General features: G+C 41.4%; 1 protein-coding gene across 1 annotated transcript in view; it reads left to right on the top strand.

Annotated features, from left to right (window-relative positions):
- Positions 1-23,013, top strand: part of LOC106591265 (ras-specific guanine nucleotide-releasing factor 2) — a 65,345-nt gene extending 42,332 nt beyond the window's left edge. Inside the window, exons 6-12 of the mRNA XM_082970622.1 lie at positions 13,395-13,498; positions 13,582-13,666; positions 14,488-14,685; positions 18,734-18,813; positions 18,939-19,056; positions 19,307-19,375; positions 19,475-23,013. Coding sequence (XP_082826748.1) covers positions 13,395-13,498; positions 13,582-13,666; positions 14,488-14,685; positions 18,734-18,813; positions 18,939-19,056; positions 19,307-19,375; positions 19,475-19,567 — 747 coding nt within the window. The 3' untranslated portion in view covers positions 19,568-23,013. The remainder of the gene's footprint in view (positions 1-13,394; positions 13,499-13,581; positions 13,667-14,487; positions 14,686-18,733; positions 18,814-18,938; positions 19,057-19,306; positions 19,376-19,474) is intronic.
- Positions 23,014-24,160: the final 1,147 nt, after the last annotated feature.

The raw sequence follows: 24,160 nt of genomic DNA, 5'->3' as shown, positions 1-24,160 counted from the left end.
TCCAGACGTGCAAATGCTGCCCCCTAGACCCAACAGGTTAACCTAATCCCACTGACGGGATTGCTAGCACGGCGGGAAATTCAAAACATAAAAAATCGAATAATTTCAATTTCTCAAACAATCAACTATTTTACACCATTTAAAAGATAAACATCTTAATCGAACCACATTGTCCGATTACAAAGAGGCTTTATGACGAAAGCATAAAGTTAGATTGTGTTAGGAGAGTACATAGCCAAAAAAGTACACACATCCATTTTCAATTCAAGGACAGGTGTCACCAAAAGCAGAAAACCAGCTAAAATTATGCACTAACCTTTGACAATCTTCATCAGATGACACTCCTAGGACATTATGTTAGACAATACATGCATTTTTGTTCTATCAAGTTCATATGTATATCCAAAAACAGCATTTTACATCGGCGCGTGTCGTTGAGAAAATGTGTCTCCCCCAAAACTGCCAGTGAATTTACAAAAAATACTCATTATAAAATGTGGTTAAAGTATTAAACTGTTATTCAAAGAATGATAAATTAACATCTCCTGAATGCAACCGCATTGACAGATTTCAAAATAACTTTACTGGGAAAGCATACTTTGCAATAATCTGAGTACTCTGGTCAGAAAAATACACTACGCAATACAGATAGCTGCCATGTTGGAATCATCTAAAATCATAAATAACATTAGAACTATTCCCTTACCTTTAATAATCTTCATCAGAAGGCACTTCCAGGAATCTCAGGTCCACAACAAATGTTGTTTTTTTCGATGAAGTTCATAATTTATGTCCAAATAACTCCATGTTGTTCCGTGTTGTTAGCGCGTTCGGTAGGCTACTCAAAATGTAGGGCGCGGGAGGGAAAAGTCACGACGAAAAGTCAAAAAAATTATCTATTTACGTTCGTTCAAACATGTCAAATGTTGTTTAGCATCAATCTTTAGGGCCATTTTTAACGTGAAACATCAGTAATATTTCAACCGGACCTTTCCTGTGTCTTGAAAAACGTTTTGAAAAAGGTCTCATCGCACATGAACGCGCATGAGCGCGCATGAGCGCGCAAAAATGAAGTGACGACATCCCAGGGACATCAACTTCCCTTCCTTCTCATCCGGTCTCTGTTCATCATAGACGCTTCCAACAACTTATAAAGATTGTTGACATCTAGTGGAAGCCATAGGAAGTGCAAAATGAATCCTTTGTCACTGTGTGTTTTATTGGCAATGACTTGAAAATAGTACGGCCACAAGATTTTCATTTCCTGCTTGTATTTTTTCTCAGGTTTTTGCCTGCCATATGAGTTCTGTTATACTTAGAGACACAATTCAAACAGTTTTAGAAACTTCAAAATGTTTTCTATCCAAATCTACTAATTATATGCATATTCTAGTTACTGGGCAGGAGTAGTAACCAGATTAAATCGGGTACATTTTTTATCCGGCCGTGCAAATACTGCCCCCTATCCCCAACAGGTTAAAACATTTACCGAAAAGACAGAAATAGCAACAGGGGTGGTGTTGCGGTCTATATAAATAACCACATTCCTTTAAAGCTTAGAGATGATCTAATGTTAAATACTGTTGAAGTAATATGGCTACAGGTTCATCTGCCTCACCTAAAGTGTCACATCCTGACGATAGAAAGCTGTTATTTTCTATGGTAGAATAGGTCAGGGCGTGACAGGGGGGTTGTTCTAGTTTAGATTTTCTATGTTGTTATGTTCTACTTTTGTATTTCTATATTGGGTTTTGTTTGGGATGATCTCCAATTAGAGGCAGCTGGTCATTGTTGTCTCTAATTGGAGATCATACTTAAGTAGGTGTTTTTCCCACCTGGGTTTGTGGGAGATTGATTTTGAGTAAATGTATGTTAACTCTTCGTCACGGTTTGTTGTTTTTGTTCATTCACTTTATTTTGTATGTATTGCATAGTTTCACAGTTCAATAAATATGTGGAAGGATAATCACGCTGCACTTTGGTCCGCTTCATCCTACGACAACCGTGACATAAAGCCCATTCTTGTGGGAAGCTGCTATATACCACCAAGTGCTAACAGTCTGTATCTGGATAATATGTGTGAAATGCTTGATAATGTATGTGATATTAACAGAGAAGTATATTTTCTGGGTGATTTAACCTCTATGGGCTAGGTGGGACGCTAGCGTGCCACCCGTGGTGCACTCCATCAACAGCAGGTGCATTTCAAGAGCGGCAAATTTGAATCCAAATAAATGTCAAAATTCAAATTTTTCAAACATACAACTATTTTACACCCTTTGAAAGATAAACATCTCCTTAATCTAACCACATTTTACGATTTCAAAAAGGTTTTACGGCGAAAGCATAAATTTAGAGTATGTTAGGACAATACATTTACAAGAGTTGTGTGTAATGTTTTGTCAATTCAAAGACAGGGTAACCAAAACCATAAAACCAGCTAAAATGAAGCACTAACCTTTTACAATCTCCATCAGATGACACTCCTAGGACATTATGTTAGACAATGCATGCATTTTTAGTTCTATCAAGTTCATATTTATATCCAAAAACAGCGTTTTACTATGGCATTGATGTTGAGGAAATCGTTTCCCTCCAATAACCGGCAGTCAAGTCAGCGTCACAAATTAAATAATTAAAATTAGAAAACATTGGTAAAATATTATATTGTCATTTAAAGAATTATAGATTTACATCTCTTGAACGCAATCAACTTGCCAGATTTAAAAATAACCTTACTGGGAAATCACACTTTGCAATAATCTGAGCACTGCGCCCAGAAAAATACGCGTTGCGATACAGACTAGACGTCATGTTGGGGAGATCTAAAATCGAAAATACTATGTAAATAATCCATTACCTTTGATTGTCTTCATCAGATGTCACTTCCAGGTATCACAGGTCCATAACGAATGTAGTTTTGTTCAAAAAAGCTCATCATTTATGTCCAAAAATCTCCGTCTTGTTAGCACATGATCTAAGCCAGCCGGACTTCTCGTCATGAACGAGGGGAAAAAATATATTTACGTTCGTTCAAACATGTCAAACGTTGTATAGCATAAATCATTAGGGCCTTTTTTAACCAGAACATGAATAATATTCAAGGTGGACGAATGCATACTCTTTTATAACGTATTGGAACGAGGGTACCCAACATGAACTCGCGCGCCAGGTGTCTAATGGGACATCATCGTTCCATGGCTCTTGTTCGGTCAGATCTCCCTCCAGAAGACTCAAAACACTTTGTAAAGGCTGGTGACATCTAGTGGAAGCAATAGGAAGTGCCAAAATATTCCTCAGCCCCTGTGTTTTTCAATGGGATAGGTTTAAAGGTAATACAACACATCAGGTATCCACTTCCTGTCAGAAAATGTCTCAGGGTTTTGCCTGCCAAATGAGTTCTGTTATACTCACAGACACCATTCAAACAGTTTTAGAAACTTTAGAGTGTTTTCTATCCATATATAATAAGTATATGCATATTCTAGTTACTGGGTAGGATTAGTAACCAGATTAAATCGGGTACATTTTTTTTATCCAGACGTGCAAATGCTGCCCCCTAGCCCTAACAGGTTAAATATTGACTGGCTCTCATCAAGCTTCCTACTCAAGAAAAAGCTTCAAACTGTAACCAATGCCTGCAACCTATAAGCTCAGAATATATCGATTTCATAGCAGTCACTAATTAATTTCCTCATCTTGCTCATTCTGAACGTCGCATAAATCATAATCTGCACAAACCCGGGTGTTACTGATCATTCCGTACCACACAAATTGAGTTGATTATTTATTTACTAACATGCTAAATGATAACATTAGATACACATACACAGTCTAGGTTATTGGTTAGAACTTAATACAATAACAACAGTTCCCTAGCGGAGATTTAAAGAGAGAAAGAGCAAGAGAGAAAAGCAACACTTGGATACATTTGTAAACTATGCTTAGTTTTAGCCCTGACACCTTGCCCCGAACTGCTGTTCTTATGGGTAAGAATTGTAATGCCTGTATTTACGTGTTGAAGTTCTCCATTGGGTATCTCTTCGTGGGCCAAGTTCCGCTTAGTGGGATAGGTTTGGCTGACACCTTGTTCTTTCGATGGCCGTTTCCTTTGTTATCGGGGGTAAGTCTCTAATTGTCCACAAGATGTCACTATGTCCTTTCTCTTAGCTGTCTGTTTCCTTGCACTCGTAATGTGCTTCTGAGGAGGCTAATCAGCCATGTCGACGCTCCCAGCGTGGGTAGGAGGGCGATATAGACAACCGGTGACTTGAAAAGAATAACCGGGTGGTCCTGCTTGAATTCATCTTCTTAGATACAGTACTCAACTGTAGCATTGATTGTTAAGAGGTTTTCTTTGTCATCAACAACCTCGTGTTGCGATTTGGGGTCACGACTAGTCTGATGTGTAAATTCTTAACTCACATGTTTTATACCCCAGGGTAGAAAGGGGCGTTTCCGTCTTCATGGCATGCTCTCTGGGTTCCCTGGGGCGTAGCTAGTTACGAGGCAAGGTATTAGGATTTACTATGATCTTGTTTAGGCAACTAAAATCACAGTCTTCTCGTCACCAAAACATTCTCTTTCATCTGGATATTTTCTACACTTACATAAAGTATGTAAACATCACATATACATTACAAAAACTCTTCAAGTTACAATGTTTTCGTTATAACATCCTCATTTAACTTTTAATAACATCTTAAAATAGACATTAATTTCCATATTCCATCCATCCTGATTCCCACCCATTCGGATGATGAAATATATTGTCCCAAAGTCCATTTATTTGATGTTCTGTAGTTCTGGGCTGTAAACTCTTCCTAAGGCACACAGACATTCCAATCTCTCACATTAGAGACCAGAAAGGAGTTGGTCTGCTGCCTTATAATTTACGATGGGCGTGAGGTCATAAAACCCTCCCTCCATCAATCCCTCTATTCCTCTCCCCCTCTGCGGAAGGGAGAGATGTCTCTGTAAAACTGTGATCCACAGTAACCTGATCCTCACAGGCCAGTCATGACAGCCCCCCTCTGGTGGTTTCAACTTGGAAGGATCCTGCAAGTTGCAACCCACCATAAGAATGATCATGGGATGTTCTGGTTTGTGGATCATCGTAGTAGTCCCCCCTGGTGGTTTAACCTGGTAGGATTTCTGCAAGCTGCCGACCACCACCAGAATGGACAGGGGAGGTCCGGGCTGTGGCTCGCCATTCCAGACCCATCGTCCAGTTGTCCAGGCTAGTGGATCTAGGCAGTAACTTAGGCAGACCTAATACACTCAGGCAAAACATCATTACATTTCTTCCCCAAATGAGCAGTGTCATGGCACTAACTGGTGGCTGTATCGGGAACTGGTTTGTGGCTTTATCACTTCCTAAGTATCAAAGCGAATTAAACAAAAATGAATAAAAAGACAAACAAAAGCTATAGAAAATATAGCTACCACACCTTAATCATCTAATTTGTACTATGTTCTATATACATCCAATGTCTTGGCTAAATGACTCTATCATGGCATTGTCTCTAATTTCATGTCTAGGGCTATCCTACTTGAAAATGGGTAGTTAAGGCACTTGGAAAAATGGCACCCTGAAGACAAAGCTTTAATTGGGGACACTACAGGGCTGACCTAGGGCACTCTGGAGAGGAGGCTGGGGATGCTGTGGATGGGCCCCCTAATGCGGTTTCAGGATCGATTGCCAACTTTCCAAAAATCAGGGTCACTTCTGACCCACTGGTGTTCCTAGTATCAGACCTCATTAGGTCTTCCATTGCACGTGTGCCTGTGTACATAGTAGGTGCACACTCCAAGGGAAATAAGACCAAGGATCATGGTAACAGTCAGGATACTGTCCGGTATGTCCAAGAACAGGTGACAGACCAATATTTTGCTTGTGGTCAATCGGGTCAACTAAAAGTGCCTCATCCAGTACATTAAGATCAACAGTCATCAGTCCCTCATACTGGATTTGGTTATGTATGGCTTGTGGTATCTCAAGGGAACGCTTAGCAAAAGCGTTGGGCATTTCAATATCTGTGCCTATCCTGTCGTCAGGAAGTTGGTATAGAGCGAGGTTGTCTATGTGGATAATCGCCCCCTCTAGTATCTTAACAAAAACAGTCTGGTTGGGGAGGTTCAGTTGGGTGGTTGAGTCATGGCGATCGTAAGTCATAGTGGCGGACGCGAACGGGGTGTTAACCAACCACCGATTCCCTACAACCTCCACCACTTGTTTGGTAGTGACGCTATCCTTTGCTGTTAGTTTGTCTCTAGAGCTTTCTTCACTGGTAATAGGCTTAAGACAACAAAGACGCTCAGTGTTATCCCTGACGAATGGTTTGCTAGAACAGAGGTAGTGGACGTCTTTGGTTAGAGTACACTTTAACAGGTTAGGGGTGAGATAGAAATCTGGATTATTTTCCTGATAAACTACGACTGGGGGTGTGGCAATTTTCACATGGGTGCTGTCGCGCCAAAATCCTACATTTAGAACCATTTTCAATCTATAGATATTCTCCAGTTCAACAACCGGCAGCGTCAGTAAAAATCCCACTTCATTACGATCAACATCAACGTGTATTGGGATTGCCAACCCCAGACTATAGGCCAATTGTGACGGAAGTGGCCTTATCATGGTTGTTGTAGCTGAGGTCAATATGTCGTGCACCATTGAGAGGGGCACTAGATATGAGGGGATTCTATTCATGGCCAAGTTGTCCATAGAAGAGCTAACACCAGTCTCAATGTCAACAGTGAAGAGGCGACTCCAGGATGCTGGCCTTCTAGGCAGAGTTGCAAAGAAAAAGCCATATCTCAGACTGGACAATAAAAAGAAAAGATTAAGATGGGCAAAAGAACACAGACACAGGACACAGGAACTCTGCCTAGAAGGCCAGCATCCCGGAGTTGCCTCTTCACTGTTGACGTTGAGACTGGTATTTTGCGGGTACTATTTAATGAAGCTGCCAGTTGAGGACTTGTGAGGAGTCTGTTTCTCAAACTAGACACTCTTGCTCAGTTGTGCACCGGAGCCTCCCACTCCTCTTTCTATTCTGGGTAGGGCCAGTTTGTGCTGTTCTGTGAAGTGAGTAGTACACAGTGTTGTACGAGATCTTCAGTTTCTTGGGAGTTTCTCACATGGAATAGCCTTCATTTCTCAGAACAAGAATAGACTGATGAGTTTCAGAGGAAAGGTTTTTGTTTCTGGCCTATTTGAGCCTGTAATCGAACCCAGAAATGCTGGTGCTCCAGATACTCAACTAGTCTAAAAACTAGTCTAAAGTTGTATTGCTTCTTTAATCAGAACACATTTTTCAGCTTTGCTAACATAATTGCAAAAGGGTTTTCAAAATGATCAATTAGCCTTTTAAAATGATCAATTTGGATTAGCTAACACAACGTGCCATTGGAACACAGGAGTGATGGTTGCTGATAATGTACGCCTATGTAGATATTCCATTAAAAATCAGCCATTTCCAGCTACAATAGTCATTTACAAAATTAACAATGTCTACACTGATTTCTGATCAATTTTATGTTATTTTAATGGACAAAAAAAATGATTTTCTTTTAAAAACAAGGACATTTCTAAGTTACCCTAAACTTTAGAACAGTAGTGTATATTTTGTATTGGGAAGAGAAGAAAAGATGTTAGATGCAACGTACTGATCTCCTGGAAGATATCAGCTGAGGATACTTAAGAATGTCCTTAGTACATCTGACTTTTTAGGTTTCTATCTAATCGGTGCTAGTTGGCACCCCTTCTTTTCCCATGGGGGTGTGTACAACTAGATTTGGTTCCTGTAGACCCACTTTAACGTGGTGTTTTGTCAAACTTTGCTGATTCTGATTTGATAAGCTACACGTGACAGTTCCACCACAATCTCGTGTGGCCCCATCCGGTGGGGCAGGAACTTTGTCGTGACGCCAGTGGGTTTGGTGTATATGTAATTCCACACCTTATCCCCGACCTCGAACACCTGGTGTCAGGCCTAATGGGTCTTGTCACCTTCTGCACTTCTTTCCAACCTTCCTTAAGCGTACGCAAATGTAGTCTGGAGGTGGGTTCACAAGTCCGTCTCGTATTGATGAGCCGTGTAGGCGGTGGAAGTGTCATTTTCCATCCTGTCATCATCTCAAATGGTGTTAATCCCATAGACCTGTTGCGTGTGGCTCTGATCGCCGTCAGTACCAGTGGGAGTTTGAGGTCTCAATCTTTGTGGTTGACTGCCACATATTTCCTCAAGATTCTGACAATTGTCTGGTTGCTCCTTTCTACTCTGCTGGAGCTCCTAGGGTTTTACGCAATGGGGAGTTTAGCTTTGACTCCCAGTTCGGTCATTACAGCTGCCGAAAAGTGGGTTCCTCTGTCGCTGTCCATGGTTTCTCCTTGCAGACCGAAACGACTGAAAACGTGGTTGATCAAAAGAACGGCCGTGGTTACCGCTGTGTCATTGGTTGAGGGCAGGCACTCCACACACTTTGTGAATGCGCAAGATACTTATTGCCTCTGGCTGAGCTGGCAACTGGGCTGACCCAGATGATCTGGGTCTGTCCAGTTGCAAGGCTGCTCTGTGAAGTGGCATGGAGGGTTGAAACTGGCAGCAAACTGGACACCCCATTATGTATTGTCCCACGTCTTGTTTCATGTGAGGCCAGTGGGCCACCTGTCGCAATAGGCCAGTGGGCCACCTGTCGCAATGTTTCACATGTAGCCTTGACCCCCCCCTATGGCCTCCACATGGCTCGTCGTGGGCATGAGCTATCATTTTCGGCCTCAGTGTTTTAGGAACCAACCACCTTCGTGTGGCGTCGGTTTCTGAAACAGAAACCAATAGGTCATTGACAAGTGTGAGGTGATGTTTAGTTGCGTACAGTGAACACAAGTTGTGTGAGCCTGCCAAAGCCAGTTCGGACACTGGGTGATTGACAGGATTAGACAGGAAAGCCATCAAAGTGGCGAGGGACTCATCTTGGTGTTGCATTGCTACAAGGTCAACATTCAGGAATGAATGAGTAAGCAACACATGTTCATGCGAAGATGTTTCCTGCAGTGCTACATGGCTACGCGTTACCGCAGACACCATGGCCGCCTCGGTGATCATTGCGTCTTGGGCATTGACACCCAAGGGGTGCCATGAATTGCACCAGATTTCGCCATGCTGCCGGCATGGTCGTTGCCAAGTTTGTCACGACCAGGTGATTTGGAGTGACTTTGTTCCAATACACCTGTATTTTGTGTTTGGTTATGAGGTCATCGCAAGCTAGAATGAGCTATTTGTTTTTCACTTCTTTGCTACTTGAAGTGGTGTTTCCAAAACAGCAAGTGGCGTAAAAAGGTGAGTCTGGCATAGTTTGAGTCGGTGCAGATTGCCAGTTTTGACAAGTCGTGTTTCACCGCCGTTTGCAGTGTGATAGGCACGCTGCGAACTGGCTGGTCTTGTTGCCTAGCTGAATGTCATTGTGCCATACCAATCCCAACTTGCAAGTGGTCTAGATGACAGTAAGAACAGCCATCCACAAATGCCATCGGCATGCCAAGACACACGTTCTCTTCGAAGTAGTGATGTTTCGAAGGCAATGGCGGAGCTACGTCACGTGGGGGTGGTGCGAAGTCAGTTTCATCGTCACCACAGTGTTGACACACCGCCAAAGCTTTTGCGTAGTTGACTACTACATTATGGCTCTGCAGTGTCATCAGCCAAGCCGCTATTCTGCTGTTGTGTACGGATTTGTTGGCTTTTCAGAGAAGTCACAGGCTGGTGACATGATTCTATGCTCAACGTTTGTCCGCCGACAGAACTGGTGAAGTGTTTGACCGCCCAGACTGTCGACACCAGTGCTTTTTCGCAGTCTGAGTACTTGTGTTCAGCAGGTTTGAGTGTTTTGCTAGGGTAAGCAACCACACGTTTGTCTTGGTCGTATTTCTGGTACAACCCAGCACTAAGGTATTGCTCTGAGAAACCAACTTCCAAAAATAACGTCTTGTCTTTGTTGGGGTATACCAGGCAGGGTGCCTCGCAAAGCAGGTTTTCAAGGAAGTCACAGACTCGTCATGAGTGCCATCCCAAATGAACGCAGTCTCTTTCTGAAGAAGATGGGTCAAAGGCGTTGACAAGTCAGCGTAGTTTCCGATTAATTGACGGGCGTAATTACATACTAACAAGAAACTGCGCACCTCATGAAGGTTTGTAGGTATTTTGATGTGGTGGACTGCTTGGATTCTGTTAGACTGTGGCAGGATGCCCTCAGCACCCACCAGAAGTCCAATGTAGTTTACCTTGGTCCTGCACCATTGTCCTTTCATGATTGCCAACTTCGCCCCAGGTGCCCCGAGTTGGGTGAGAACGTGGTCCATCTCGTTGAGGGGATGTGACAACGTCTCACTTCTCCTGAGAACGTCATCCACATAGATTATCATCTCCATGGAGGCTGCATCTGGCATTGCCTTGTGCACGAAGATGTTGAACTCTGAGGGGAAGTGTGCATACCCGAACGGGCAACGATTGAACGTGAAGAGTTTGTTTGAGAAAGAGAAAGACAACTTGTGTTGGTCATGAGGGTCGACTGTCATGGTCCAGAACTCATTTGCCACGTCAACGGTGGAGAAGTACTTGGTGTTTGCCACCTTTGGCAACTCTTGGTCGAGCTGTGTCATTGGCCGACTAGACAATGAAACCAGCTTGTTGAGTTGTCTATAGTCAATGGTAAGACACCATTTACCCGTTGGTTTCAAAACGGGCCACATGAGAGCGCTGTACTTACTGTTACATTCCCTGATTATCTGTTTAGCTAATAGGGAGTTGATAATCTCTTGTACCGCTGCGTACCCTACAAACGGAATTTTGTATAGTCTCACAAACGTAGGAGCTGCTCCAGGTGGCGTAGGAATACGCACCACATGAATACCCGTAACACCGCAATCCAGCGAGTCTGTCGACCTGTGTTTGTTAACCTGTTAGGGCTAGGGGGCAGTATTGACACGGCTGGATAAAAAACGTACCCGATTTAATCTGGTTACTACTCCTGCCCAGTAACTAGAATATGCATATAATTATTGGCTTTGGATAGAAAACACTCCAAAGTTTCGAAAACTGTTTGAATGGTGTCTGTGAGTATAACAGAACTCAAATGGCAGGTCAAAACCTGAGAAGATTCTGTACAGGAAGTACCCTGTCTGACCATTTCTTGGCCTTCTTTGCCATCTCTATCCATTACAAAGGATCTCTGCTGTTACGTGACACTTCCTACGGCTCACATGGGCTCTCAGAAGGCGGCAAAAAGCTGAATCGTGGCTTTGCAGGCTCTGGCTGAAAAAAAGTAGCGCGTTTGGGTAGTGGCTGGTTACAGTACTGTGAGACTCAGGCGCGTGCCCGCGTCGACCGAATGCTTTGTTTTCTTTCTTCTTTTTACCTAAACGGAGATTCCCGGTCGGAATATTATCGCTTTTTTACGAGAAAAATGGCATAAAAATGGATTTTAAACAGCGGTTGACATGCTTCGAAGTACGGTAATGGAATATTTAGAATTTTTTTGTCACGAATTGCGCCATGCTCGTGACCCTGATTTACCATTTCGGATAGTGTCTGGAACGCACGAACAAAACGCCGCTATTTGGATATAACGATGGATTATTTTGGACCAAACCAACATTTGTTATTGAAGTAGCAGTCCTGGGTGTGCATTCTGACGAAGACAACAAAGGTAATCAAACTTTTGTAATAGTAAATCTGACTTTGGTCAGGGCTAAACTTGGTGGGTGTCTAAATGGCTAGCCGTGATGGCTGGGCTATCTTCTGAGAATATTGCAAAATGTGCTTTCACCGAAAAGCTATTTTAAAATCGGACACCTCGATTGCACAAAGGAGTTCTGTATCTATAATTCTTAAAATAATGTTATGTTTTTTGTGAACGTTTATCGTGAGTAATTTAGTAAATTGTTAGTAAATTCCCCGGAAGTTTGCGGGGGGTATGCTAGTTCTGAACGTCACATGCTAATGTAAAAAGCTGTTTTTTGATATAAATATGAACTTGATTGAACAAAACATGCATGTATTGTATAACATAATGTCCTAGGTGTGTCATCTGATGAAGATCATCAAAGGTTAGTGCTGCATTTAGCTGTCTTCTGGGTTTTTGTGACATTATATGCTAGCTTGAAAAATGGGTGTCTGATTATTTCTGGCTGGGTACTCTGCTGACATAATCTAATGTTTTGCTTTCGTTGTAAAGCCTTTTTGAAATCGGACAGTGTGGTTAGATTAACGAGAGTCTTGTCTTTAAAATGCTGTAAAATAGTCATATGTTTGAGAAATTGAAGTTATAGCATTTCTAAGGTATTTGAAAATCGCGCCACGGGATTCAACTGGCTGTTGCGTAGGTGGGACGAATTCGTCCCGCCTAGCCCAGAGAGGTTAAACAATTCCCGCAACTGATGTTGTTCAGTGTGATTGACAAGTGCGTCAGCTTCCGACAGTAGCTGTAAGTACCTGTGCATGGAAACCAGCATATGGTTTGGCGATATCGTACAGGTTTTCATCAGGTGGTGACGGCATGTCAACGGTGGGGGAATCATCTGCAGTTACCTCACAAGAGTGTACCTCACATGCAGGAGGAGATCCGTTATCGTCATCCGTGACAATGTGGTATATCAACAGCTGGTTGTCAGAATCGACATCCAGCCTGAACGTCGATGTGTCGTCAAGTGGCAATATGGGAGTTATTGCGAATGCTTTTGACGGACAAATAAAAAGCGTTCCACCCTCGCAACATAGGTCTAGGGAGGACGGAAGAGGCCCAATCACCGGAACAACAAGTTCAAAATCATGGCAGGAGTAATCAATCAATGTTCCTAGCTGAGTGTGCTGAGGAATGGAAATATCTGCTTGAGTTAGATTCTGTACCAGGAGATAAGTGGAACCAGCGTTTAGTTCCAACAGCGGGTTACCATTGACAGTTAGCCCCAAGTTGAATAGTCGCGGAGAGGGTTGGAAGAACGCAGTGGTGCCCTCCATCTGGTAGCCGGGCACCAGGTTCAGTCTTACAGAGACCTCTGTGGTTCTTGCCAGAATCACCATGGCGGCTGGTGGCACCTTAATTAGGGAAGGCGGGCTCATAATAATGGCTGAAACGGATTAAATGAAATCAAACACATGATCTCCATGTGTTTGATACCATTCCATTCACTCCATTCCATCATTTTAAATTTTTATGAGCTGTCCTCCCCTCACCAGCCTCCTGTGATCTATACTAAGGGTACATAATAGTTGAGCTTTGATATAAATAGGCCCGCCAGTCTGTGAGACTTAGGCACCATCTGCTGTTTTTTTGGATGCATGTGTGTGTGTGTATGTATGTATGTCTCATGCTGGTGTGTGTATGTTCTCTTCCAGGTGGAGTGTCCTAGGTCAGAGTGTTTTGAGTCTCTGTCTGCCATGGAGCTGGCTGAACAGATCACACTACTGGACCACATCGTCTTCAGGAGTATCCCCTATGAGTGAGTCTGTCACCTCATATTCTAAAGTGATGATGTCATTTCTTGTGATGATCTCATATCAGTATGAGCTGTCTCTCTGTCAGGGAGTTCCTGGGGCAGGGCTGGATGAAGGTGGATAAGTCTGAGAGGACTCCCTACATCATGAAGACCAGCCAGCACTTCAATGATGTGAGTTTGTGTGTGTGTGTGTGTGTGTGTGTGTGTGTGTGTGTGTGTGTGTGTGTGTGTGTGTGTGTGTGTGTGTGTGTGTGTGTGTGTGTGTGTGTGTGTGTGTGTCTTTACTTTATTTGGAGGCCTCCCACTGGGCAAAAACTGGTTGAATCAACTTGGTTTCCACATCATTTCAACCAAAAAAAATCTATGTGATGACGTTAAATCAACTTGGAAAACTGATTGGACTTGCAAAAAGTCATCAAAGTAAGGGCAGTATTTCCCCCACCCCCCCAACTTTTAACTGAAATCCAATGACATGGTGACATTTTTTGGTGATTTCACGTTGAATTCAGGTTAGTTACATTTAACATTTACATTTAAGTCATTTAGCAGACGCTCTTATCCAGAGCGACTTACAAATTATATGGACAGACGGGTCAGCAGCAACCATCATTACTCAGCTAATATATTTCACAAACAATAGCAAGCAAAGATATACAGTAAGGCAGAGGGAATCTTACCATTGGGAGTTTCTTCTTCTTGGCTGCCTCAGTCACAGAGCCCTCTGGGAAGAGTTTGTCCAGGGCTGCCAAGGCAGCATAGGCCTTGGCCACCTTCTTATTGGAGCCAGTGCCTTGGAACTTCTGTTCGTCTATCTCCACCTGGAACAGGGGGAAAGACAGGTCAATACATAGTTGACAACTGAACCAAATGTAAATCAAAACTAGACGTTGAAATGACGTCTGTGCCCAGTGGGCTATACTTAAAGTGAGTGTGTCTCCTGTCTCTTTCTCTCCCTCTCTCTCTCTGTCTTTTCCCCTCTCCCCCTCCTCTAGATGAGTAACCTGGTGGCGTCTCAGATCATGAGCCATACTGACGTGGGCTCCAGGGCCAACTCTATCGAAAAATGGGTGGCTGTGGCCGACATCTGCCGCTGCCTCAACAACTACAATGGAGTCTTAGAGATCACCTCAGCTCTGAACCGCAGCGCCATCTACAGGTTGAAGAAGACATGGGGCAAAGTCTGCAAACAGGTGGGAAATGTTCTAATTCTTTACCCTTCTCCAGAGGTGTGCACTCAAATCACTCTCCCTTGCCCTTAGATCGCAATATCTACTAAGCTAACTGTCATGACGTATTATCGTTAACCTCTCTGGGCTAGGCGGGACGAATTCGTCCCACCTACGTAACAGCCAGTTGAAGCCTGTGGCGCGATTTTCAAAACCTTAACAATCCTATTACTTCAATTTCTCAAACATATGACTATTTTACAGCTATTTAATAACATAACAAAAATGACATTCATTTTCATATTCCATCTGTCATTGTTACCACCATTTTGGCTGATGAAATATAATGTCCCGAAGTCCATTTTTTGCATGTTACAGTTCTGAGGTAGATTCTCCATAAGGCACACACATTCCAGTCTGTCACATTAGAGACAAGGAAGGAGTTGGGCTGCTGCCTTATATAATTTAAGTGTTGTTATAACCCCCCCATCAATCCCTCTATACAGTTGAAGTTGGAAGTTTACATACATTTAGGTTAGAGTCATTAAAACTCATTTTTCAACCACTCCACAAATTTAACCTGTTAGGGCTAGGGGGCAGTATTTACACGGCCGGATAAAAAACGTACCCGATTTAATCTGGTTATTACTACTGCCCAGAAACTAGAATATGCAAATAATTATTGGCTTTGGATAGAAAACACCCTAAAGTTTCTAAAACTGTTTGAATGGTGTCTGTGAGTATAACAGAACTCATATGGCAGGCAAAAACCTGAGAAGATTCTGTACAGGAAGTACCCTCTCTGACCATTCCTTGGGCTTCTTGGCTCTGTTTATTGAAAATGTAGGATCTTTGCTGTAACGTGACACTTCCTACGGCTCCCATAGGCTCTCAGAACCCGGGAAAAAGCTGAATGATGTAATTCCAGCCGCTGGCTGAAAAACTTTAGCGCCTTTGGTTAAGTGGTATTTCAGAGGACCATCAGACTGACGCTCGTGCACGAGGGGATCCCATGTTTTTATTTTCTCTCTCTTTGAACGTAAACACGCTTTCCCGGTCGGAATATTATCGCTTTTTTACGAGAAAAATGCAATAAAAATGTATTTTAAACAGCGGTTGACATGCTTCGAAGTACGGTAATGGAATATCTGGAATTTTTTTGTCACGAAACGCGTCGTGCCCTTCTTTACACTTCTTTACACTTCGGATAGTGTCTTGAACGCACAAACAAAACAGAGGATATTTGGATATAACTATGGATTATTTTGAACCAAACCAACATTTGTTATTGAAGTAGAAGTCCTGGGAGTGCATTCTGACGAAGAACAGCAAAGGTAATAACATTTTTCTTATAGTAAATCTGACTTTGGTGAGGGCTAAACTTGGTGGGTGTCTAAATAGCTAGCCCTGTGATGCCGGGCTATCTACTTAGAATATTGCAAAATGTGTTTTCACCGAAAAGCTATTTTAAAATCGGACATAGCGAGTGCATAGAGGAGTTCTGTATCTATAATTCTTAAAATAATTGTTATGTTTTTTGTGAACGTTTATCGTGAGTAATTTAGTAAATTCACCGGAAGTTTGCTAGTTTGCTAGTATGCTAGTTCTGAACGTCACATGCTAATGTAAAAAGCTGTTTTTTGATATAAATATGAACTTGATTGAACAAAACATGCATGTATTGTATAACATAATGTCCGAGGTGTGTCATCTGATGAAGATCATCAAAGGTTAGTGCTGCATTTAGCTGTGGTTTTGGTTTATGTGACATTATATGCTAGCTTGAAAAATGGGTGTCTGATTATTTCTGGCTGGGTACTCTGCTGACATAATCTAATGTTTTGCTTTCGTTGTAAAGCCTTTTTGAAATCGGACAGTGTGGTTAGATTAACGAGAGTCTTGTCTTTAAAATGGTGTAAAATAGTCATATGTTTGAGAAATTGAAGTTATAGCATTTCTAAGGTATTTGAATAACGCGCCACAGGATTCCACTGGCTGTTACGTAGGTGGGACGATTTCGTCCCACTGGCCCTAGAGAAGTTAACAAATGACAGTTTTGGCAAGTCGGTTAGGACATCCACTTTGTGCATGACAAAAGTAATTTTTCCAAACATTTTTCAGAGACAGATTATTTCACTTACTATTTATTACTCATTGTATCACAATTCCAGTGGGTCAGAAGTTTACATACACTAAGTTGACTGTGCCTTTAAACAGCTTGGAAAATCCCTGAAAATTATATAATCGCTTTATAAGCTTCTGATCATTTGATCACATTATTTGAGTCAATTGGAGGTGTACCTGTGGATGTATTTCAAGGTCTACCTTCAAACTCAGTGCCTCTTTGCTTGACATCATGGGAAAATCTAAAGAAATCAGTGAAGACCTCAGAAACAAAATTGTAGACCTCCACAAGTCTGGTTCATCATTTGGGGGCAATTTCCAAACGCCTGAAGGTAACATTAATCTGTACAAACAATAGTATGCAAGTATAAACACCATGGGACCACACAGCCGTCATACCGCTCAGGACAAAGATGTGTTCTGTCTCCTGGAGAATAACGTACTTTGGTGCGAAAAGTGCAAATCAACCCAGAACAAAAGCAAAGGACCTTGTGAAGATGATGGAGGAAACAGATACAAATGTGTCTATATCCACAGTAAAACAAGTCCTATATCAACACAACCTGAAAGGCCACTCAGCAAGGAAGAAGCCACTACTCCAAAACTGCCATATAAAAGCCAGACTAGAGTTTGAAACTACACATGGGGACAAAGATCGTACTTTTTGGAGAAATGTCCTCTGGTCTGATGAAACAAAAATAGAACTGTTTGGCCATAATGACCATCATTATGTTTGGAGGAAAAAGGGGGAGGCTTGCGAGCCGAAGAACACCATCCCAACCGTGAAGCACAGGGGTGGCAGCATCATGTTGTGGGGGTGCTTTGCTGCAGGAGGGACTGGTGCACTTCACAAAATAGATGGCATCATGAGGGGGGGAAATTATGTGCATATATGGAAGCAACATCTCAAGACATTAGTCAGGAAGCTTGGTGGCAAATGAGTCTTCCAAATGGACAATTAACCCAAGCATACTTCCAAAGTTGTGGCAAAATGGCTTAAGGACAACAAAGTCAAGGTAAAAAAAAAATGTTTTGTCACGATACGCGTCCGCACATCACCCTTCGTTACCCTTCGGATAGTGTCTTGAACGCACAAACAAAACGCCGCTATTTGGATATAACTATGGATTATTTGGAACCAAACCAACATTTGTTATTGAAGTAGAAGTCCTGGGAGTGCATTCTGACGAAGAACAGCAAAGGTAATCAAATTTTTCTTATAGTAAATCTGAGTTTGGTGAGTACCAAACTTGGTGGGTGTCAAAATAGCTAGCCTGTGATGGCTGGGCTATCTACTCAGAATATTGCAAAATGTGCTTTCACCGAAAAGCTATTTTAAAATCGCACACCGCGATTGCATAAAGGAGTTCTGTATCTATAATTCTTTAAATAATTGTTATGTTTTTTGTGAACGTTTATCGTGAGTAATTTAGTAAATTCTTAGTGAATTCACCGGAAGTGTTCGGTGGGAATGCTAGTTCTGAACGTCACATGCTAATGTAAAAAGCTGGTTTTTGATATAAATATGAACTTGATTGAACAAAACATGCATGTATTGTATAACATAATGTCCTAGGAGTGTCATCTGATGAAGATCATCAAAGGTTAGTGCTGCATTTAGCTGTGGTTTTGGTTTTTGTGACATTATATGCTAGCTTGAAAAATGGGTGTCTGATTATTTATGGCTGGGTACTCTCCTGACATAATCTAATGTTTTGCTTTCGTTGTAAAGCCTTTTTGAAATCAGACAGTGTGGTTAGATAAAGGAGAGTCTTGTCTTTAAAATGGTGTAAAATAGTCATATGTTTGAAAAATGGAAGTTTTCGGATTTTCGAGGAGTTTGTATTTCGCGCCACGCCCTATCATTGGATATTGGAGCGGTGTTCCGCTAGCAGAACGTCTAGATGTAAGAGGTTAATTAAAACATTGTTGTGTTTGGTTTTGACAGACTAAAGCCCTGATGGACAAGCTGCAGAAGACTGTGTCGTCTGAAGGGAGATTCAAAAACCTGAGGGAAACCCTGAAAAAGTGAGACACAAATCTTATTGGTGAAAACTTACATCAAGTCCTTTCTTTTCAGTGAGGAAGATGTGGCCCAGAATATTTTGTTCCTAACTCTCTTCTTGTCTCCGTCCTACTTTTCTCTTCCCCAGTTGTAACCCTCCCAGTGTGCCCTACCTGGGTATGTACCTGACTGACCTAGCCTTTATCGAGGAAGGAACACCTAACTTCACTGAGGAGGGCTTGGTCAACTTCTCCAAGATGAGGATGGTAAACACACACACATGCAGGCACTCTGTATTTTCTCTCTGCATTGTTGGGAAGGTCCATGTATGTGACAAATAACATTTTATTTTATTTTACACACATTGCATACCAATGTGAAACCACTTTCATCCCATAGAATACAGCATGAACATGTTCAGTGAAGCTGCAGCACTGCTGTTTCCATTGATCTGCCATTTAATTCAGTTCTGAGATATGTGATGAAGAGCTGTGTTGAAAATGTTGTGTGTCCTAGATCTCCCACATCATCCGAGAGATCCGCCAGTTCCAGCAGACACCCTACAGGATAGAACACCAGCCTAAGGTACGCCTACTTACTTACTGGACACTTTTCATATTGCCAATGGCTATTTTCCTAGTCTGTTTTGCTTGTCTTCAGTGTGTACCCCTTCCCTCTCTCCAGGTGACTCAGTACCTGTTGGACAAGACTCTGATCATGGATGAGGATACTCTCTATGACCTCTCTCTTAAGATAGAGCCCCGACTACCGGCCTGAGGGACAGTCACTGCGAGCAACGGGACCCTGGCAACCCTGTCCCTCTATGTGGGCAACACGCCTGCATACCTGGGATAATGAACGACAAAGAGAGAGTAGATTATTGAAGAGACAGAGAAAACGAGAGAGAGAGTATTGAGAAGGAACGTAGGGAGAAAATCCTTGTTGTTTTTAGATGATGATGGGGGGATCTTTTGAATTTGTTTTCTGAGAGGAAGGGTAAACAGGAAGTGAGGTGTCATTGTGTGACCTCATCATCCCTCTCCCAAAGTGTGACATCATTGATGTGAAACATGGTTCTTCTGCCAGCAGATCAAATCAGAGTTGGTGGAGATTGAACAATCTTTGGGAAAATCTCAAATGGCACCCTGTTCCCCATGTAGGACTGCACTATTTAGGGAATAGGTTGCCATTGAGACACTTTTTTGTCTTTGAACATTTTTAAAAGGTGTATCATAAGGAGATGAAATGTAGCATGTATAGCTCTAAGAGTCTGGACTTGTGTATGTTACGCTGTGCTGCTTTACTGTGCCATGTCCTTGAGCTGAAGCACCCATGCTTTCACACCAAATGGTGATCACTTGACTTTGCATGATCCTAACTGGGGTTTTAGTGTTTATTTGGCCTTGGTCCTGACCCCTGCATGTTAACATGCTTCACTCTCTTTGGTCTCTGAAGACTACACAACCACTATGCATCCCCATCTACCAATCATAAATCACTTTATTAGGAGGGTCGGATGGAATCTATGGGTGTAGATTTTCGAACACACCTGCCGGAATTAACTCATACATTACTACTACTAAATATATTAAATGTAAGTGGTAAATAGAAAATCCTTTTAAGATTCAGTCTGACTGTGGTAATGAGAAACTAAGTGCTTCAAAATGAATTTAGATTTAGAAACTGGGCGGCAGGTTAGATTTAGCCAACTGGGTGGGAGGTAGCCTAGCGGTTAGTGCTTTGGGCCAGTAACTGAATTGTCGCTTGTTAGAATACCTTAGCCAACAATCTGTTGATGTTCCCTTGAGCAAGGCACTTAACCCTAATTTGCTCCAGGGCCGCCATTCTACTATGGCTGACCTTGTAAAACAACACATTTCACTGCACCGAACAGGTGTATGTGACAATAAAATAAAGAAATAATAAAGCTTCATTTGTAATAGTTTACCATTTATGTGTATCGTGTTGTTGAAATTGCTCTTCATAAATAATGAAATATTAATCTACAAACTGGTGACCGGTATCTGAAAGAATACAGTACAATCCGGTACAGTACAATCCGGTTTTAATGTCTAATATCTTGTAAGCTCTACCAATTCTGTAGTTTGTCCATTTGAATGATGAGAATTAGATGCTTCAAATGTGCCTTTATTATTGTTTTTTTCTATAGGTAGATTCTCAGTCCTCTATATGTTCTAACAACAATACCAATCAATTCAGATGAGCAAGTAATATTTCCCCCTCTTCAAATATTTTGCTGTCAAGTTAGCAAATTTCCATCTGTGGCATTCTTTGGTGAAGTTGTAGATCCCTAGTAATAATGTATCTGCTCATTCAGATGATATGGAATCATTGGGTAAATATCAATTGTTATTCCGTCATTCCTCAAATCCTCATCTCCTTCTCAAAGCACTTTGGAGCAAAATATCCTCCTCTCAGAAGGAGGCAAGGAGAAATGACAAGGATAGAATTACGTATACCTACATATAATTGAATAAGGATCTCTTTGGGATCAAGGATATACATTTGAGATTCAGGCATATAAAACTATTGTACTGCCATGGAGTGAGGGTGGTTAAAGAGAAGTGACTTGTTATGTCCCTCTAGTAGCCCAGACATTCCCATGCTTTATCTGACAACAACACTTGTAGCATGTTCAGCAGGGCCTGTTCACAACTTTACAATAACCACTCCTTATGCAGTTTGATGAGCATGTGGTCCTGTTGCAGTTTGCTCCTAATTGAAAAATTAAAACCCAGCTAACAAATGTTGGTTCCCAGAACAATGTGGGAAAGTAATTTTTCAAATAACCAAAAGAGAACCTCAAGGGAATGCTATGGGTACATTATGAGCTAGCTGGGAATCCTTTATTGTCCTCTCAAATAGAATTTTGTCTTCAGCTTCATTGGCTTTACATGGTCGCATGAGTGTTCTAGTCCAGTCATCTGTATGAGTCTGACAGTAGCTGTCAGCATGAAGCGATAGAGGTTGCTTTAGAGGTTACATACAGTTAATGCAGCTCTTGAGTTCCGATCATGGAATTCCGAACTCATCAGTACATCTTTACTTGGATTAAAACATATATATTTTACATTTTAGTCATTTAGCAGACGCTCCAGAGCGACTTACATTAGTGCATTCATCCCATACATTTTTTTCTCTCAATTTATTTAACTTAGATGTACATACATTTACATCTTTGTTAAAATGCATGTAATGCCTAAACATTTATAACAGAGATGCATGTACAAACATTTGCATCTTTGTTAAAATGCATGTAATGCCTGACAATTCCAGAAATGCATGACTATGACATCTAGCCTACAGGGTGGCCAAAGTGGTTCCTAATTCGGCATATGACATAATTTGTCCCTTCAGAGGATTTTTAAATTACTCTTTACGTATTGATCAATGGAGAATTTGCCACCAAGCCAAAACTTTGGCACTAGCTAGGTTTCAATCCAATTGGAAACAGATTTCCATGTGAATATTATAAAATCTACATGAAGAAAATATGTGCATTTTCCCACCAGCGGTGTGTTTCCTCCAAACAGACTTGTGGCGTATAAAAATCAGTGAATGATGACGTAGTGCACACAAAATGTACTTTTTCGCTTAAGTTTTCGTGTACCAAATAAAAATCTACAGTTCAACGTGTTTCCATTGCATTTTCAACTCTACCAATAGTTTCCTCACAAAAACTGTGTGCCTACTCTGGTCTTGGCACATGCACTCTAGCCAACATTTCGTAGATACAGTATGCTGTGTGGGTAGGCTAGTCTACATGATGAGATTATTATGGATAAGAGCGAGAATATTTTTATTTATGGATAAGAGCGAGAATATCTGTATTTATCAAACGGCAGTCAAGCATCGATCATCATGTCACCAGAATCAGACCCTCAATATTTATTGGAAAGGAACATCAAGATTACTGTCACCACCCTGTGAAGATCATCATAAATTATTTAATCTGTAGCCTAATAAACTGCATGCTTTTCCGAGTCATAGTGGGAGGACCACACACCAAGTTTACTTGACTCCAAGTTTACTTCAATATGATTGTTATTATATATCAATATTTGCGCATAAAGGCGGTTCCACTGCCATGTCACGCATAATTAATTTTACAGACACAAAAATATCCCACCAATTGAACCGAAGCTTCCTGTTTCCATCACCGCTGTCTTGATTTTTTTTTATACGGTATGACTATACTCGTATAAAAACTGTGGATGCGTATGTGGTTAGTGATATAATTTAAATTATGGTTAAAAAAAAAAAACATTTGATTTCACCAAAATTGTCCATTATGTTATAAAGAGCACATGTTCAACTTCATAAAAAAAAATTATGACTATAGTCGTGCCTCTCTTCAGCTTGAAAAAAAATCGAATCACTACCTGACCGATAATGTAACATTTTTGTCCTAATTTTTGTAGTAATTTAAAGACCAAAACCATATTATTACAAGAACAGCTCAAATAAGCAAAGAGAAACGACAGTTCGTCATTACTTTAAGACATGAAGGTCAATCAATCCTGAAAATGTCAAGAACTTTGACTGTCACGTCTAGACACATTCACGGGTAGCCTCTGTCCAAATGCACAGCGGTGCACATTTTACTCAAGGTAAGGGGGTCAAAGGGCAGATGTTCTGCAATAGGGGGGAAGCGGGAGGGGGCGGGGGTGCACTGTGTAGCTTTGCTTATGTGATGAGACAGTTGCAATTTACAATTTTTGCTTGATTAAATATCCTTGGAATTGTTCTGCTGTGATTTACATTTTTGTTCTTATGTTTTTTGGGGACTTCTAAGCCCATGTTTCTTATGTTGATTTTGTATCCCAAGCTCCTGTACAGTAAGCTATTTTGAACTTTATTCTTTAACCTCTTGGGGCTAGGTGGGACGCTAGCGTGCCACCCGTGGTGCACTCCATCAACAGCAGGTGCATTTCAAGAGCGGCAAATTTGAATCCAAATAAATGTCAAAATTCAAATTTTTCAAAAATACAACTATTTTACACCATTTGAAAGATAAACATCTCCTTAATCTAACCACGTTTTACGATTTCAAAAAGGTTTTACGGCGAAAGCATAAATTTAGAGTATGTTAGGACAGTACATTTACAAGAGTTGTGTGTAATGTTTTGTCAAGTCAAAGACAGGGTCACCAAAACCATAAAACCAGCTAAAATGATGCACTAACCTTTTACAATCTCCATCAGATGACACTCCTAGGACATTATGTTAGACAATGCATGCATTTTTAGTTCTATCAAGTTCATATTTATATCCAAAAACAGCGTTTTACTATGGCATTGATGTTGAGGAAATCGTTTCCCTCCAATAACCGGCAGTCAAGTCAGCGTA

Source organism: Salmo salar, chromosome 29 (genome assembly GCF_965601325.2).
Source record: "Salmo salar chromosome 29, fSalSal1, whole genome shotgun sequence".
NCBI classification, from domain to species: domain Eukaryota; kingdom Metazoa; phylum Chordata; class Actinopteri; order Salmoniformes; family Salmonidae; genus Salmo; species Salmo salar.
Note: the sequence above shows the minus strand (reverse complement) of the source record. Positions and strands in the feature narration are given on the sequence as shown.